This window comes from Hemitrygon akajei, unplaced genomic scaffold, assembly GCF_048418815.1.
Source record: "Hemitrygon akajei unplaced genomic scaffold, sHemAka1.3 Scf000187, whole genome shotgun sequence".
Classification (NCBI taxonomy): domain Eukaryota; kingdom Metazoa; phylum Chordata; class Chondrichthyes; order Myliobatiformes; family Dasyatidae; genus Hemitrygon; species Hemitrygon akajei.
This window is the reverse complement of record NW_027332073.1, coordinates 424,451-443,835: the sequence shown is the minus strand read 5'-3', so window position 1 is coordinate 443,835 and position 19,385 is coordinate 424,451. Positions and strand designations below refer to the sequence as shown.

Genomic DNA, 19,385 nt, shown 5'->3' with positions numbered 1-19,385 from the left:
TATGTCAACTTTATCTATCCCCCTCATAATTTTAAATACCTCTATTAGCCCCCCCCCCAAGCTTCTACGCTCCGAAGAATAAAGACCTAACTTGTTCAACCTTTCCCAGTAATTTAGGTGCTGAAACCCAGGTAACATTCTAGTTAATCTTCTCTGTACACTCTCTGTTTTAGTGACATCTTTCCTATAATTCGGTGACCAGAACTGTACACACTACACCAAAGTCGGCCTGACCAATGCCTTTTACAATTGTAACATTACATCCCAACTCCTCTACTCAATGCTCTGATTTACAAAAGCTTTCTTCACCACCCTATCCACATGAGATACCACCTTCAGGGAACTATGCACCATTATTCCTAGATCACTCTGTTCTACTGCATTCCTCAATGCCCTATCATTTACCATGTATTATTTCAGTTCATCGAGTGCAGGGGGCAGCAGTAACCCCAGGTCACTGTTTCTCCTCTAATGAGACCAAAGTCTGACACCAAGACAGGAAGTTACAGCGGTTTATTGATATCATCATGACAAATGTAAATCGACTCACTCACAGTTACACACAATTAACTGACCAGCGACAACGAGTGACCGGTTGAATAATCAGTCCCGTTTCTCACCGTCACTCTGCATCGGGGAACCGATGATTATAAAATCACACTTCAGGGCCGTGACGGGATCGCTGCAGATCCAGGGTCACTGCCAAGGGATTTGTCAATTTAACATCATTATATCGGCCAGACTGCCGAATGCACCGTCCTCAGCAAAGGGAGCAAAAGGATTCTCTCCCGGGATAATCCCACCCCGGGATACCGGTGTCCCAGACTGAGCCCCCGACCCCGGGCTCTTCCTGCCTGGGTAAATTCCCGGGGTGTCACGTGGGAGTCCCGAACACGCACATCCGGCGGAAGCTGCCCCGCTGGACAACAGGCGGAAACACGTCACTGCGGGACCGCTCCGAGCGACAAACAGCGCGAGACCCGAGCCGGTTCCGTTAAAACCGTTGGGAATCAGCTCCGGCTCGCGGCCATTCAAGGTAAGGGTGGGAGTTAAAGGGAAGGGCGGGGAATCGGCCAAAATGTCCCCATCCCGCGGGCGGGGATGTTCACACATTCAGATGTTGACAGGATCCAATCCCAGTGCGGGTCTGACTCCCCACACAAATCTCAGTTCCTTCCTCCCGGTCACACTGAACCGATTCCCGTCCAGCCTGAAACAGATGGGAGAATAAAGATGAAATAAACAGATTACACAACAGTGTCAGTAACAGGGGACCGGGGTTAATGTTTCAACAACACTCACAGACAAATATCACCAGAAAACCCGCGGTTCCGCTGATAATTTATCACATTGAACATTAACACAAACACTCACTCGATCCACTCCAGACTCGGGAGGGTCAGTATGAGGCGGCGGAGAGCGGGGACAGATCCATCTGTCAGTGAGTTTGATCCCAGGTTCAGCACCGTCAGCGATGGGTTTGTACTGAGAGCGGAGACGAGATCCTCGGCACCAGAATCCCTGAGACCGACATTGTACAGACTGGAGATGAGAGAGAGTGAGGGTGAAGGACACAGAGAGACAGGAGACGGTACAAATCCCCAGTGTTTATCAGTAACACAATTACTGATCACATTAATGTTCAGTGTCAGACACCCAGTGACTGTAAACACAATCTCCCACAGTCTGGTACTTACTCCAGTTTCTGTATTTTACTCTCCGGGTTCCTCAGAGCCGCAGACACCAGTTTCACTCCTGAATCTCCCAGTTGGTTCCACCCAAGTCTAAACACAGACAAATTGATGAACAAAGTGATTCAAACCGTGGGTCTGGGGTAATTTCTCTCATTCGGATATTTCAGGAAACATTAAACCCTTCTGTATATCACTGATTGGAGTTCCCATCCCTGTCAATGTCCCTCACTGCCCAGCTCGAGGGTACTCACCGAATGTCAGTAATTTCGTCTGTCGGTGTGTCCCTGTAAACTCCACATATTCTGTCTCATTCCCTGATGGAGAGAAAAGTGTTCCTGACGGAAATGCAGAAATATCAATGGGACTTAGTGAAATAGACCCACCCGAGCTAAAGGGATGGGGAAGAGAGATACCACAGGAGGAAGGGGGGAGGGGAAGGGAAATCCACCAGGAAGAAAGGGGATGGGGAAGATAAATCCCACAGGAGGAAGGAGCATGGGGAAGAGAGATCCGATAGGAAGAGGAGGGACGGGGAAGTGAGATCATACAGGAGGATGGGGGATGAGTATGAGAAATACCTCAGGAGGAATGGAGATAGGGAATAGAGATCCCACAGAAGTAAGGAGGTTGGGGAAGATATATCCCTAGGAAGAAAGAGGGTGGGGTGGAGATATCCCACAGTTGGAAGGAGAATGGGGAAGAGAGATACATCAGGATGAATTGTGGAGGAAAAAGACAGATCCCACAGCAAGAGGGGGCATTATGACTACCCACAGGAGGAAGTGGGATGTGGAAGAGAGATCCCACAGGAGGAAGTCGGATGGACCAGCGATCCCAAAGGAGGAAGAGGTATGGGGAAGAGAGATCCCACAGGAGGATGGGGGATGGGGAAAAGGGATCCCACAGAAGGAAGGGGAATGGGGAAGAGTAGGAGAGATCCCACAGGAAGTGGGGGATGGGAACAGAGGCCCCACAGGAGGAAGGTGGATAGGGAAGAGAGATGGAACAGGAGGAATGGGGATGGGAAGAGAGATCCCACGGGAGGAAGGTTGTTGGGGAAGAGACATCCCACAGGTGGAAGGTGATGGGGAACAGAGATCCGACAGGAGGAAGGGGAATGGGGCATAGAGATCCCATAGGATGGTGGGGCATGAGGAAGACAGATCCCAGAGCAGGAAAGTGGATGGGGAAGAGAAATCTCACAGAAGGAATGGGAATGGGGAATAGAGATCCTATAGGATGATGGGGCATGGGGAAGAGAGATGAGACAGTAGGAAGTGGGTGGGGAAGTGAGATCATACAGGAGGATGAGGGATGAGTAGGAGCGATCCTATAGGAGGAAGAGGGATGGGGAAAATAGATGCCACGGGAGGAAGTGGGATGGGGAAGTGTGATCCCACCTGATGTAAGGGATTGGGAAGAGAGATGCTACAGGAGGAAGGGAAATTGGGAAGTGAGATCCCACAGGTGGATTGATACCCGTGCCACGTGCTAGTGAGGCTAGAAATAGGAAGAAAATGCACCTAAATACGTGGCTGAGGGGATGGTGCATGAGGGTGGGGTTCATGTTTCTGGACAATTGGGCTTTCTTCCAGGGGTGGTGGGACCAGTTCGTATTGGACAGTTTGCCCTTGAACTGGAGGGGAATTAACCTACTTGCCGGTAGGTTAGCAAGTTCTGCTCCGGGGGTTTTAAACAAGGTTGCAGGGGGAGGGGGCAGAGTGTTAGAGCAGATAGTGATGTAGAGGAGGATAAGGGTCACGCGAGGACTGCTTGTATAGACAGATATCAATGTACGTGATAGAAATGTTCTCAGGTGCATCTATTTCATTGCAAGGAGTATTGTAGGTAAGGCAGATGAGTTTAGGGTGTGGATTGGCACATGATGATTTCGACATTATTGCTATTAGTAAGACTTGATTGCAGGAGGGGCAGGACTGGCAGCTTCATGTTCCGAGGTTCCGTTGTTTCAGACGTGATAGGGGGAGGGATGAAAGGGGGAGGATTGGCATTACCAGTGAGGGTGAATATCACAGCTGTGCGTAGACGGGACACCCGGAGGGTTCTTCTACAGAGGCCATATGGGTAGAGCTGAGAAACGGGAAAGGTGTGACCACACGAATAGGGTTGTATTATAGACCGCTCAATAGTCAGAGAGAATTGAAGGAGCAAATCTGTAGAGAGTTAGCACACCAATGTAAGAAACAGAAAGTTGTAATTGTAGGGGATTTTAACTTTCCACATATTGACCGGGACGCCCACTCTGAGAAAGGGTTAGATGGCGTGGGGTTTGTCAAATGTGTTCAGGAAAGTTTTCTGAATCAATATATTGAGGCACCAACGAGAAAGGGTGCAGTGCCTGATCTCCTATTAGGGAATCAGACAGGTCAGGTGACAGAAGTATGTGTAAACAAACATTTTGGGTCCAGTGACCATAATGTCATTAGTTTCAAGATAATTATGGATAAGGATAGGACTGGTCCACCATTTAAGGTTCTGAATTGGAGAAGGGCCAATGTTGTGGAAATGAGAGAGGATCTGGGAAGAGTGGATTGGGATAAGTTGTTTTCTGGCAAGGATGTGTTCAGTAAGTGGTACGCCTTCAAGGGTGAAATTTTGAGAGTGCAGAGTTTGCATGTTCCTGCCAGGATTAAAGGCAAAGTTAACAGGCATAGGGAACCTTGGTTTACAAGGGATATTGGCGATCTGGTTAAGTAGGTGTTTAGCAGGTATAGGCAACAAGGAACAAATGAGGTACTTGAAGAGTACAGAAAATGTAAGGGAATACTAAAGAAGGAAATCAGGAAGGCAATAAGAAGACATGAGGTTGCTTTGGCAGATAATGAGAAGGTAAACCCGAAGGGTTTCTACAAGTATATTGAGAGTAAAAGGATAGTAAAGGACAAAATTGGTCCCCTAGAAGATCAGAGTGGTCGTCTATGTGTGGAGCCTCACGAGATGGGGGAGATCTTAAACAGTTTTTTGCGTCAGTGTTTACTCAGGAAACTGGCATAGCGGATATGGAATTAAGGCAAACAAACTGTAGTGTCATGGAACATATAGAGATTAACGAGGAGGGGTTGCTTGCTACCTTACAGTGAATAAAGGTGGATAAATCCCCCGGGCCTGACATGATATTTCCTCGGACCTTGAGAGAGACTAGTGTAGAAATTGCGCAGGCCCTGGCAGAAATATTTAAAATGTCCTCAGCCACGGGTGCGGTGCCGGAGGATTGGAGGGTAGCTCATGTTGTTCCGTTGTTTGAAAAAGGCTCCAAAAGTACACCAGGTAATTACAGGCCAGTAAGCCTGACATCAGTAGTCGGTAAATTATCAGAAGGTGTAATGAGAGATCGGATATACAAGGATTTCGACAGCCAAGGGCTGATAAAAGATAGTCAACATGGCTTTGTATGTGGTAGATCATGTTTAATGAATCTTGTAGTGTTTTTCGAGGAGGTTACCAAGAATGCATATGAAGGAAAGGCTGTGGATGGTGTCTACATGGACTTTTGTAAGGCCTTTGACAAGGTCCCACGTAATAAGTTAGTTCTAAAGGTCCAGACACTAGGGATCCATGGAGAGGTTGTAAACTGGATTCGAATTGGCTGTGTGGGAGAAGACAGAGAGTGGTAGTGGACGATTGCTTCTCAGACTGGAGGCCTGTGACTAGTGGTGGGTCTCAGGGATCTGTGCTGGGACCATTGTTGTTTGTTGTCTATATCAATGATCTAGATGATAATGTGATAAATTGGATCAGCAGGTTTGTGGATGACACTAAGATGGAGGTGTTGTGGACAGCGAGGAAGGCTTTCAAAGCTTGCAGAGGGATCTGGACCAACTGGAAGAATGGGCCAGAAAATGGCAGATGGAATTTAATGCAGACAAGTGTGAGGCGTTCCATTTTGGAAGAATAAATCAAGGTACGACATACACGATAAACGGTAGGGCACTGAAAGTGCGGAGGAACAAAGGGATCTGGGGTTTCAGATACATAAGTCCCTGAATGTAGCATTACAGGTAGACAGGGTTGTAAAGAAGGCTTTTGGCATCCTGGCATTCATAAATCAAAGTACTGAGTCTAGGAGTTGGAATATTATGGTGAGGTTGTATAAGGAATTGGTGAGGTCAAATTTGGAGTATTGTGTGCAGTTCTGATCACCTAACTATAGGAAGGATATCAGTAAGTTTGAAAAACTGCAGAGAAGATTTACTAGGATGTTGCTGGGTCTTCAGGAGTTGAGTTACAAGGAAAGATTGAACAGGTTAGGACTTTATTCCTTGGAGCGTAGAAGAATGAGGGGAGATTTGATAGAGGTATACAAAATTATGAGGGCATAGACAGGGTAAATGCGAATAGGCTCTTTCCACATAGATTAGGAGAGATAAATATGAGAAGACATGGCTTCAGCGTGAAAGGGGAAAGGTTTGGGGGGAGAATTAGGAGGAACCTCTTCACTCAGAGGGTGGTGAGAGTGTGGAACGAGCTGCCATCTGATGTGGAAAATGTGGACTCACTCTTAAGCTTCAAGATTAAATTGGATAGATACATGATGGGAGAGGACTGGAGGGTTATGGACTGGAAGCAGGTCAATGGGACTAGCGGAATAAGGTTTTGGTACAGACTAGAAGGACCGAATGGCTTGTTTTCTGTGCTGTAGTGTTCTATGATTTTATTATTCTATGGGGAGAAGAGTTCCCACAGGCGAAAGGGGGATGGGGATGGGGAAGAGAGATCCCACAGGAGGATGGGGGATGGGGAAGAGAGATCACAAAGGAGGAAGGGGGATGGGGAAGAGAGAACCCACAGGAGGAAGGGATCCCAGAGGAAGAAGGGGATGGGAATGGGAGATCCCACAGGCGGCTTGGAGTGTGGAAGAGATATCCCACAGCAGGATGAGGCATGGGGAAGATAAATCCCACAGGAGGAAGTGGGATGGGTTTGAGAGATCGGCCAGGAGGAGGAGGGATGTGGAAGAGAGTTCCCACAGGAGGATGTGGGATTGAGAAGAGAGATCTCCCATGAGGAAGGGGGTTGGGGAAGAGAAATTCCACAGGACAATGGGGCATGCGAAAAAGAGATCCGACATGAAGAAGTCGATGGGGGAGAGAGATCCGACAGGAGGAAAGGGTATGGGGAAGAAAGTTAGAACAGCAGGAAGGTATGGGGAAGAGAAATCCTTAGAAGGAAGGGGGATGGGAAAGAGAGATCTCACAGGAAGGGTGTGTATGTGGAAAAGATATCCCACAGGAGTATGGGGAAAGAGTAATAGAGAGCCCACAGGAGTAATGGGGATGGGGGCAAGATTGGGATGAGAGGTCCCATGGGAGGATTCCAGGGGTAAACGATAATCCTACAAGACGAGAGGATGCAGAAATTTTTTGTACGTGTGTGTTGGGTCTGAACAGAGCCCGAGAGGATATGCGCCCTCGCTCTTTGCGTATCTGGAAGTGAGCAAAGTCACACACGGGGACTGGCAGTGGTGGACAATCTCACAATGGTATTTCTTTCCTTCTCACTGGGACAGTCTGCTGACGGTCTCTTGTCTCTCACCGGGAAGGGGGTGTGAATCTCTGACCCTCCTGCTGCAGTCAGTGTCGGTCTGGGTGTCAGTAACAGTGAGAAGGAACATTGTCAATGGACATGTCACAGGCAGCGAGAAACACGGCCATTCCTGTGATTTACTACCATTAAACCAATGGTCGTTGTTCACTGATCTGATGAAGTCTCCAACATCCCTTTACAAGGAACCACAGAACCTTCCCGTCCTTGGGGAATTACTGACCAATCCCCTGGGCATTTGTCACAATTCTTCACAATCTGATTTACTACAGTTTAACCAAAATTCCTTTACATTGAAACAAAACAATGAGACAGTTTCACAGTTCAGAGTGAGAGATAAATCAAGTTACCCCAACTCCTGGCACTTGTGAAGCCCGGGTCCCAGCCGCTGGATTCCTTCAAACTGAATGTGGCAGTTCCCCAGATTGAGGTGTTTTATTGTATCACAGAGTCCGATGACATGAGACAGGACCGCGCAGTCAACCGGGGTCAGTGTCATTCCACTGAATGAAAGTGTTTCCACAGATTCCAGTGCAGCCTGAGCCAGTCCACGATTCTGAGACTCAAACAGGTAGTGCAATGTGTTCAGGAGGCTCCTTTTACCAGCTTCACTCCATGTGTTTCCACTCTGGCGTTTAACCTCCCCCTTCACCCAGTCAATCACCTGGCAGGTTGCTTGATGAGGAAATGGACCCAGAAACTCCTCCAGGGCCCGAGCTGTCATTGGGGAGGAGAGACCAGCAACAAAACGGAGAAATACCTCAAATCGCCCATCAGTTGTGCTGTGGACTTCAGTGAGGAATTTCAGGAAATCCCCGGGATGTGGATTCAGGAATTGTGCGACTGCAGCTACAAACTCTTGGATGGTGAGGTGTGGGAATGTGTACACCACGCTCCGGGCAGAATCGTCTCTCTCTAAGAGCTCCATCAGAAACCCGGACAGGAACTGGGAAGACTGCAGATTGAACTTGATCAAATCTCCTTCTGTAAACACAATCTTCTTCTCGGACACTCCTCTGAAGGCCATCTGACCAACCCTGAGTAACACATCACGGGGGTTCTCAATCTCACGGCCGTGGTTTTTCAGGATGTTGTAAATATAGTAGGAGTACTGTTGGGTAATGGTCTTGGGAACTCGCTGTGGGTCCCTGACTCTTTGTGTGAAGAACGGGCCTAGTGCCAGAGCGAGGATCCAGCAGTAGGAGGGGTTGTAGCTCATGGTGTACAGAATCTCGTTCTCCTTCACGTGCTTGAAAACAGCTGCTGCCACCGTCTGATCTTCAAAATGCCTGATGAAATATTCCTTCCGTTCCTCACCAACAAATCCCAGGATTTCAGCCCGGACACTGATCTCAGCCTTTTCCAATGAATGTAACGCAGTGGGGCGGGTGGTCACCAGCACTGAACACCCTGGGAGCAGCTTCTGCTGGATTAAACTGTACACAATGTCAGACACCTTGCACTTGAATTCAGGATCTGTGCATGTGGAAGGAGGTTCTGTGTGTCCCCGACTGTCAGAAAAATCAATTTTGTCTTTGAATTCATCCAAACCATCAAATATAAACAGCAATCCCTCTGGGTTCTTCCAGACCTCTCTCAGGATATTCCCAAAGTAAGGATACTGATCCAGAATCAGTTCCTTCAGGTTTATTCTGCAGTTAATTGTGTTTAAATCCCGGAATTTGAAACTGAAGACAAACTGGAATTGTTGGTATATTTTCCCCGTGGCCCAGTCATAAACAATCTTTTGTACCATTGTTGTTTTCCCGATCCCTGCGACTCCGGCCACTGCTGCCGAACTCCCAGATTTGGATTTACTCCGGGAAAAGCTGCTCTGGAACAACTGATCAGTCTGGATTTTCTCCAGCTCTCCGCGGAGATGTTTCTCTCTCCACTCCTCGTGGCATCTGCCTCTTGCCAGCAGCTCATGTTCCACCAGTCTCCGATCTCGAACAGTAGAAATGACCGTGAGCTCAGCGTATCGATCAACCAGCTGGAAAACCTTCACCTTCTCCCTCATCAGGATCGTGTTCACTCTCAGTGTTTCAGTTTGTGCCCGCAGAGTTTCCTTGTGTTTCTGTTGAACATCTTCCATGGGAACAGACAGTGGACAAGCTGTTAGATGCCTCAACTCAGAACTCAGTATTTAAGCACACAAGAGTTAGCTCACAGCTATTGCATTAATTGGATTCAACAATGAATGTTCGTACAGTAAAGTAAATTCGATTAACAGACCGCTGACTGGACAGAGAGGCCTGGTCTAGATAAACACCAGGTCATCACATTTCCACATTAATTGTGCTGTGAAGCTGAGTATTTCCCTGGTAGTTTACTGACCCCCGACTGTCCCGTACCGGGCAATCTCCCACTTCTGTCACAGCTGTCATTTTTTCCTGAGGAAGAAACTTTTACTCCCCAGGGTTGATGTGGCGTATGGAGACAGTGAAGAGGGTGGTGGGCATTCTGTCACAGGAACAGGTAGGGGAGTCACAGCTCCCCCTCCCTTCCGACCGTCACTGATTTAAAATACAAAGAAGTAACTTTGCGCATCAGCACGTGCACTGTGGGTGGCTGGTTTGTGCGTGTGGGATCTCAAAGTGTGTTCGAATGCTGTCATGGGTGTGTGGGGTCTCACTCTGTGACTGGAACCTGTCAGGGGTGTGTGGGGTCTCACTCTGTGACTGGACCCTGACACGGGTGTCTCAGTTCTCACATCCTGACTGGTCCCTCTTAGGGGTATGTGGGGTCTCACAGTGTGTCAGTACTCTGTCAGGGGCGTCTGGGGATCACAGTGTGTCAGGATCTTAACAGGGGTGTGCGGGGTCTCACAGTGTGTGGGGACCCTGTCAGGTGCGTATAACCACATAACAATTACAGCACGGAAACAGGCCACTCGGCCCTTCTAGTCCGTACCGAACGCTTACTCTCCCCTAGTCCCACCGACCTGCACTCAGCCCATAACCCTCCATTCCTTTCCTGTCCATATACCTATCCAATTTTACTTTAAATGAAAATACCGAACCTGCCTCTACCACTTCTACCGGAAGCTCATTCCACACAGCTACCACTCTCTGAGTAAAGAAATACCCCCTCGTGTTACCCTTAAACGTTTGCCCCCTTACTCTCAAATCATGTCCTCTTGCATGAATCTCCCCTACTCTCAATGGAAAAAGCCTATCCACGTCAACCCGATCTATCTCCCTCATTATTTTAAATACCTCTATCAAGTCCCCCCTCAACCTTCTACGCTCCAAAGAATAAAGACCTAACTTGTTCAACCTTTCCCTGTAACTTAGGTGCTGAAACCCAGGTAACATTCTAGGAAATCTCCTTTGTACTCTCTCTATTTTGTTGACGTCTTTCCTATAATTCAGTCACCAGAACTGTACACAATACTCCAAATTTGGCCTTACCGATGCCTTGTACAATTTTTACATTACATCCCAACTCCTATATTCAATGCTCTGATTTATAAAGGCCAGCATACCAAAAGCTTTCTTCACCACCCTATCTACATGAGATTCCACCTCCAGGGAACTATGCACCATTATTCCTGGATCACTCTGTTCTACTGAATTCCTCAATGCCCTATAATTTACCATGTGTGTCCTATTTGGATTATTCCTACCAAAGTGTAGCACCTCACACTTATCAGCATTAAACCCGATCTGCCATCGTTCAGCCTACTCTTCTATCTGGCCTAAATCTCTCTGCAAGCTTTGAAAACCTACTTCATTATCCATAACGCCACCTACCTTAGTATCATCTGCATACTTACTAATCCAATTTACTACGACATCATCCAGATCATTAATGTATATGAAAATCAACATTGGACCCAATACAGATCCCTGAGGCACACCACTATTCACCGGCCTCCAACCTGACAAACAGTTATACACCACTACTCTCTGGCGTCTCCCATCTGGCCACTGTTGAATCCATTTTACTACTTCAATATCAAGACGTAATGATTGAACCTTCCTAACTAACCTTCCGTGCGGAAGCTTGTCAAAGGCCTTACTGAAGTCCATATAGACAAGGTCCACTGCTTTACCCTCGTCAACTTTTCCAAAAAATACAGTAAGATTTGTTAAACATGACCTTCCACGCACAGATACACGCTGACTATTCCTAATCAGGCCCTGTCTATCCAGATAATTATATATACCATCACAAGAATATGTTACATTAATATACCCACAACTGACGTCAAACTGACAGGCCTATAATTGCTAGGTTTACTCTTAGAACCCTTTTTAAACAATGGAACCACATGAGCAATACGCCAATCCTCCGGTACCATCCCCGTTTCTAATGACATTGGGAATTTTTCAGCCAGAGCCCCTGCTATTTCTGCACCAACTTCCCTTAATGTCCTAGGTGATATCCTGTCAAGATCCGGAGATTTATCCTCTTTTATATTTCTTAAAAGTGGCAGTACTTCCTCGTCATTAATCGTTATTTTTTCCATAACTTCCCTTGTTGTTTCCCCTACATTACACAATTAAATATCCTTCTCCTTAGTGAACACCGAAGAAAATAAATAGTTCAAAATCTCCCCCATCTCTTTTGGCTCCATACATAGCTGTCCACTCCGATTCTCACAGGGACCAATTTTATCCCTCACTATCCTTTTGCTATTAATATAACTGTAGAAACCCTTCGGATTTATTTTCACCTTACTTGCCAAAGCAACCTCGTATCTTCTTTTAGCTTTTCTAATCTATTTCTTATGATTTTTCTTACATTCTTTATATTCCTCGAGCGCCTCATTTACTCCATGCTGCCTATATTTATTGTAGATCTCTCTCTTTTTCCTAACCAAGTTTCCAATGTCCCTTTGAAAACCATGGCTCTCTCAAACTTTTAACCTTTCCTTTCAACCTAACAGGAACATAAAAATTCTGTACCCTCAAAATTTCACGTTTAAATGACCTCCATTTCTCTATTACATCCTTTCCATAAAACAAATTGTCCCAATCCACTCCTTCTAAACCCTTTTGCATCTCCTCAAAGTTAGCCTTTCTCCAATCAAAAATTTCAACCCTGGGTCCAGTCCTATCCTTCTCCATAATAATATTGAAACTAATGGTATTGTGATCAGTGGACCCGAAGTGCTACCCCACACATAAATCCGTCACCTGACCTATCTCTGACCTATCTCAGGTGTAGGATCTTACAGTGTGTGAGGAACCTGCCCGGGTTTTGTAGGGTCTCACTGTTTTGTCAGCGTCCTGTGTGTGGGTTCTCACAGTCTGTCAGGACCCTGTCAGGTGCGTGTGGGGTCTCACAGTGTGTCAGGACCCCGTCAGCCATGTGTGTGGGGTCTCACAGTGTGTCTGGACCATGTCAGGGGTGTGTGGGTTCCCGCAGTGTGTCAGCGCCCTGTCAGGGGTGTGTGGGGTCTCACTGTGTGTCAGGACCCTGTCAGAGGTGTGTGGGGTCTCATAGTGTGTCAGGACCCAGTCAGGTGTGTATGAGGGCTCACAGTGTGTCAGGACCCTGTCAGGGGTGTGTGGGGTCTCACACTGCGTCAGGACACTGTCAGGGGTGTGTGGGGTCTCACAGTGTGTCAACGCCCTAACACGGGTGTGTGGGGTCTCACAGTTTGTCAACAGTCTAACAGGGGTGTGTGGGTTCTCACTGTGCGTTGGACCCTGTCAGAGTTGTGTGGGATCTCAAAGTGTATCAACATCCTAACAGGGGTGTGTGGGGTCTCACAGTTTGTCAACACCCTAACAGGGGTATGTGGGGTCTCACAGTTTGTCAACAGTCTAACAGGGGTGTGTGGGTTCTCACTGTGTGTTGGACCCTGTCAGTGGTGTGTGGGGTCTCACAATGTGTCAACACCCTAACAGGGGTGTTTGGGTTCTCACAGTGCGTTGGAACCTGTCAGTGGTTTGTGGGGTGTCACAGCGTGTTAGGAACAGTCAGTGGTGTGTGGGTTTTCACAGTGGTAAGGAAGCTGTCAAGGGTATGTTAGATCTCTCAGTGAGTCGGGACCCTGTGCGGCGTGTGTGCTTTCATAGTGTGTTAGGACACTCCCAGGGGTGTTTGGGGTCGGAAACCTGTCAGGAGTGTGTGTGGTCTCACAGTGTGTCAGGACATGTCGGGGCATGTGGGGTCTCACAGTGTGTCAGAACCCTGTCCGGGGTGTATGGGGTCTCACAGTGTGTGAGGTCCCTGTCAGGGGTGAGTGGGGTCTCACAGTGTGTCAGGACCCTGCCTGGGGTGTGTGATGTCTCCCATTGTGTCCGGACCCTGTCAGGGTTGTCTGGTGTTCACAGTGTGTCAAGACCCTCTTAATAGTGTGTGGGGTCTCACAGTGTGACAGGTCCCTGTCAGGAGTGTGTGGTGTCTCACAGTTTGTCAGGACCCTGTCAGGGCTGTGTAGGGTCTCACAGTGTGTCAGGTCCAGTCAGATGTGTCCGGGGTCTCACAGTGTGTCAGGACCCTGTCAGGGGTGTGTGGGGTCACACAAGGTATCATGACCCTGCCGGGTGTGTGTGGGGTCGCACAGTGTTTCCGGACTGTGTTAGGTTTGTGTGGTATTCACAATGCGTGGGGACCCTGTCACGGATGTGTGGGGTCTCTCAGTGTGTTAGGACCCTGTCAGGGGTCTGCGGGGTCTCATAGTGTGTCGGGACCCTGCCAGGGTTGAGTGGGGTCTCACAGTGTGTGTAGACCCGGCCAGGGGTGAATCGGGTCTTGCAAGGTATCAGGAGCCTTTCAGGGGTGTCTGGATCTCACAGTGTGTCAGGAACCTGTCGTGGTTGTGTGTGTTCTACCGGTGTGTACAGTCCCTAACAGGTTTGTGTGAGATCCCACATTGTGGCAAGACCATAACAGTGGTGTGTGGGGTCTCACAGTGTGTCAGGACCCTGCCAGGGGTGTCTGGGGTCTCACAATGTGTCAGGACCCTGCCAGAGGTGAGTGGGGTATCACAGTGTGTCAGGACCCTGCCAGGGTTGAGTGGGGTCTCACAGTGTGCAGGCCCAGCCAGAGGGGAATGGGGTCTTGCAAGGTACCAGGACCCTGTAAGGGGTGTGTGTGGTCTCACAGTGTGTCACGAACATGTCGGGAGTGTGTATGGTCTCCCGGTGCGTCAGTTCCCTAAAAGGGTTGTGTTGGATCGCACATTGGGTCAAGACACTAACAGGGGTGTGTGAGTTCTCACAGCGTGTCAGTACCCTGTCCGGTTTGTGTGGGATTCAGAGTGCGTCAAGACCCTCGTAGCGATGTGTGGGTTCTCGCAGTATGTCAGGACCATGCCAGGAGTGTGTGGGGTCTTACAGTGTGTCAGGACCTGTCAGAAGTGCGTGGCGTCTCAGAGTGTATCAGGACCCTGCGAGGGGTTTTAGGGTCGCACACTGTTTTTAGGACTATAAAAGTGCTGTGTGGGGTTTCACAGTATAAGTTCGCTAACAGGGATGTGTGTGGGGTATCACAGTGTGTCTGGAGTCTGTCAGGGTTGTGTGTGGATACACTGTGTGTCAGGACCTGTCAGAGGTGTGTGGGATCTTACAGTGTGTCACGACCCTGTCAAGAGTGAGTTGGGTCTCACAGTGTGAGTGGACACTTCCAGTGGTGAATGGGGTCTCGCAAGGTTTCAGGACTCTGTCAGGGGTGTGTGGGTTCTCACAGTGTTTCGTACCCAGCCAGGTGTGTGCGGGGTCTATTAGCGTGGCAGTACCCTGTCAGGTGTGTGTGGGGTCTGACAGTGTGTCAAGACCCTGCTGGGGAGTGTGGGGTCTGACAGTGTGTCCAGACCCTGACAGAGGTGTCACACTGTGCGAGAACCCTGCCAATCGTGTGTGTGGTCTCACAGTGTGTTAGGACCCTGTCAAGGCTGTGTGGGGTCTGACAATGTGTCAGGACTCTGTCAGGGTTTGTGTGGGGATTCAGGTGTGCCTGGGGTCTCACAGTGTGTGGGGATCCTGCCAGGGGTGTGTGGGGTCTCACTGCTCTGTTAAATATGCAGTTGTGTAATCCAACTCAGTCTGCGATGATGAAGCCTTCAAGGGTTTCGAGTATTCAGTTAGAACATGGGCTACTGTGGAATTAATAAATTTTTACCATATCTGTTTTTCCTACGCTCTCTCCTCTGTTAAATGTGGAATTGACTGATCCAACTCAGTCTGCGATGATGAAACCTTACAATCTCTGAGCCCATGTACTGCCCCGGGCTCCATTTTCACCGACACAATGTGCTTACGGATGTAGTGAGTTTCTTATCCAGACGGTCACAAATTAGACAATAGACAATAGGTGCAGGAGTTGGTTATTCGGCCTCTTGGGCCAGCACCTCCATTCAATGTGATCATGGCTGATCATCCACATTCAGGCAGATAGACAGACATACTTTATTGACCCTGAGGGAAATTGGGTTTCGTTACAGTCGCACCTACCAAGAATAGTGAAGAAATATAGCAATAGAAAACCATAAATAATTAAATAAGAGTAAGTAAGTTATGCCAAGTGGAAGTAAGTCCAGGACTAGCCTATTGGCTCAGGGTGTCTGACACTCCGAGGGAGGATTTGTAAAGTTTGATGGCCACAGGGAGGAATGACTTCCTATGATGTTCAGTGTTACATCTCGGTGGAATGAGTCGCTGGCTGAATGTACTCCTGTGCCTAACCAATACTTTATGGAGTGGATTGGAGACATTGTCCAAGATGGCATGCAACTTGGACAGCATCATCTTTTCAGACACCACCGTCAGGGAGTCCAGTTCCACCCCCAGAACATCACTGGCCTTACGAATGTGCTTGTTGATTCTGTTGGTGTCTGCTACCCTCAGCCTGCTGCCCCAGCACACAACAGCAAACATGATAGCCCTAGCCACCACAGCCTCGTAGAACATCCTCAGCATCGTCCAGCAGATGTTAAAGGACCTCAGTCTGCTCAGGAAATAGAGACGGCTCTGACCCTTCTTGTAGACAGCATCAGTGTTCTTTGACCAGTCCAGTTCATTGTCCATTCGTGTCCCCAGGTATTTGTAATCCTCCACAATGTCCACATTGACCCCTTGGGTGGAAACAGGGGTCACCGATGCCTCAACCATCCTCAGGTCCACCACCAGCTCCTTAGTCTTTTTCACATTAAGCTGCAGATGTTTCTGCTCACACCATGTGACAAAATTTCCCCACCGTAGCCCTGCACTCCGCCTCATCTCCCGTGCTGATGCATCCAACTATGGCAGTGTCATCAGAAAACTGTTATCGGAATCATCAGTCCCCTGTTCCTGCCTTCTCCCCATATCCCTTGACTCCGCTATTTTTTAAGAGCTCTATGTACCTCTTTCTTGTAAACATCCAGAGAATTGGCCACTACTGCCTTCTGAGGCAGAACATTCCATAGATCCACAACTCTCTGGGTGAAAATGTTTTTTCTTGAACTCCATTCTAAATGGTCTACCCCTTATTTTTAAACTGTAGCATCTGGTTCTGGACTCCCCCAACATCGGGAACATGTTTCCCGCCTTTAGCATGTCCAATTCCTTAATAATCTTAGGTGTTTCAATCAGATCCCCTCTCATCCTTCTAAATTGCAGTGTATACAAGCCCAGTCGCTCTAATCATTCAACATATGACAGTCCCTATATCGAGGGAATTAATCTCGTGAACCTATGCTGCACTCCCTCAACAGCAAGAAAGTCCTTTCTCAAATTTGGAGACCAAAACTGAACACAATTCTCCAGGTGTGGTCTCACCAGGGCCCTGTACAACTGCAGAAGGACATTTTTGCTCCTATACTCAACTCCCCTTGCTATAAAGGCCAACATACCATTAGCCTTTTTTCACTGCCTGCTGTACCTGCATGCTTTCTTTCAGTAATTTAATAATATTGCAATTTCATAAATTGCAATATTATTTGTAGATATTTTCAGTCCATTCCACCTTTTTGCCGCAAGCTCACAACTCGCGGTTTCTCTGTCCTAATTCCCATCTCTCACCCTTCACAGTGTCCATCACACATCACATCAATTTCAGCTTCTGTGTACTGAGCTGAGGATTTTGTCTCCGATCTCACCCTCACTAATACTGTCTCCTGATGGAATTCCCAGGATTATTGAGTGGGAAATTGATCTGGATAACTTTAGCAGTGTTTGTACTAAGGCGTTGCAGATGTGAAGAGAGTGGGGTTCATATGCTGCTCTGGGATTAAACAGGCTAGTTGTAGTGCTATCTGCTTTTCTCATTAAATGGCTGCTGTCATTGTTATTCTGTGATTCCCAATTCTAAAAATGATGACCTGTAGGAACTGAGGGTATTTAGAAAAGTGATTTAGGATGAGGGCTGTACCGGGGGTTGACATTTCCCATATTTTCGCTCCTCAGATGACGCTTTTCTCCATTCTGACCCTGGTGGTGGGATCTGTAGTTGCGGGACCCAGGGAGGAGTGATCCCTTTCAGCAAACTCACCTGCTCTCTGAGTTGTTCCTTATAATGTCCTGTGAAAAGTCTCCCTCCAGCAAACATTTTTCTATGTGTCTCACTGTGCGCTGTGTCACGGTGGAACATTTACCTGATCAAGTCCCCGTGGTTCAACAACGACATGACCCTACATAATATCAACATTTGGTGGAAACAGCGGTTTCTTCAATTACCTTTCAGTTCCCTGGGAATCTCCGGTACGGGTCGATGGACCGGAACACAACCTGTTCGGAATTATACAATTTGAGAAATTGAAATGTGTCAAATTATAATTATGTAATGCTTGATTCCAAAATTAATTTAGTATTTGATATTATCTCACCATGCTTCTCAATTTCTTTTAGTATTTTGTCCAACTTTGGGACACCAATCCGCAATTTCACAAAGGTTTCCCACATCACCCTCGGGGCGCGGGAGCCTTTCTCCATCACCAGGCTCAGGAGGAGTTTAGAACTGTCCGCCCGCTCTCCCTTATCAGCGAGATCAGAGATTTTCTGTGAAGAGTAACAATGAACATATTGGGGACTGACAGATTCACACAGAGAATGAGAAGTAAATGATGTGCTCTGTAACGGGATCACACTGAGCAGTCACCCGGACGGGTGCTGATCCTGTCTGGACATGGACTGTACATTCTGAGTGCAGAGCACACGGAGGGACATTCACCGTGAACCTGGTCCAACAGTCAATGAGATCCTGGCTGGTCTGTGACCGCATCATTGACGTGGCACCTAATCCATAAATAATCCCTCACCGGATTTGACGGTGTAAAACAGAAATCAGAAAATAACGATCACAGATGAAGAAAGAAGTCAGGGTTTTTTTTTATAACAGAGTGAACAGTCTCGGAGAAGTTGCAGAAAAGATGATGTGATTCATCGCCTCAGTCCGCCAGTGTCCAACATGACAGCGGATTACCGGCTGACACCTGATGCCTTTCCTTTGCCTTTTCCAGTGGAGGTTTATTCAGTGATTACACATTTCAACATGGCAGTATTCCCCGATCCACACTGTTTGCAGATACAGATTGTAACACAATCATCGCCACCCAGGACAGAACACACTCGAGCTCCTGTGGCACCCACAGTTGATGCCCCAGTTCTCACTGACATCCTGCCGTCACTCTGTACATTCTTCCACGACTGGAACTTCTTGTCATATTTCCATTTAGTACTGTAACCCCACACAACAGTTACTTGCTCAACTCACTCTGAACATTGAGCAGCTACCCACCAGTCCGCGGGGTCTTTTCACCCCTTTCTATCACTGGTTCAGATTCATATGTTCGAGATTGCATGTACAGGATTTATTTCCCAGTTGTTCTTGTATCTAACTTAATATCCGATGAGTCAGAGTTCCGACACCCATCAGTCCTGTGATGTGTGAAAATTCAAACCCATTCTCTCTCCCACTCACCCGATGTTCCTCTCCGCTGAACTGATTCTCGGCCGTTAACGCCAGGCTCACTCTGTGCACCCCTCCTTCCATCGCCTGCTCCAGCCTGTCCCGATAGAAGTCCGTCAGCTGCAGCAGCTGGGAATCATCACAGCTTGCCAGGAGCTCGGTGATCGCTGAGCCCGGACCTGTGAAGGAAAATGGAGATAATTAAACAAAATACTGACCCCATATTGGGCAGCATCTTTCTCTCTGGAACCTAAAGATCACCTAACACAGTCCGAAATTGAAGAC

General features: G+C 47.8%; 1 protein-coding gene across 1 annotated transcript; it reads right to left on the bottom strand.

Moving 5' to 3' along the window:
- Positions 1 to 504: 504 nt before the first annotated feature.
- Positions 505 to 19,199, bottom strand: LOC140724307 (NACHT, LRR and PYD domains-containing protein 3-like). Its single transcript, XM_073038760.1, has 7 exons — positions 19,113 to 19,199; positions 18,019 to 18,190; positions 17,870 to 17,920; positions 7,607 to 9,344; positions 1,698 to 1,784; positions 1,375 to 1,542; positions 505 to 1,210 (listed from the first exon to the last, which is right to left on the bottom strand). Exons 1-7 carry the CDS (start codon positions 19,182 to 19,184, stop codon positions 1,114 to 1,116), a joined length of 2,385 nt encoding a protein of 794 aa, XP_072894861.1. The 5' UTR covers positions 19,185 to 19,199; the 3' UTR covers positions 505 to 1,113.
- Between the last annotated feature and the right edge of the window lie 186 nt (positions 19,200 to 19,385).

Excerpts from the sequence above, each read along its gene's own strand:
- LOC140724307 (XM_073038760.1), bottom strand. The coding sequence starts at position 19,184 with ATGGAAGGAGGGGTGCACAGAGTGAGCCTGGCGTTAACGGCCGAGAAT. Across the intron at positions 18,191-19,112 it reads TCAGCGGAGAGGAACATCGG|AAAATCTCTGATCTCGCTGA; the intron begins GTGAGTGGGAGA and ends TACTCTTCACAG. Across the intron at positions 1,785-7,606 it reads CACAAGTGCCAGGAGTTGGG|ACTTGGGTGGAACCAACTGG; the intron begins GTAACTTGATTT and ends GTCTGTGTTTAG.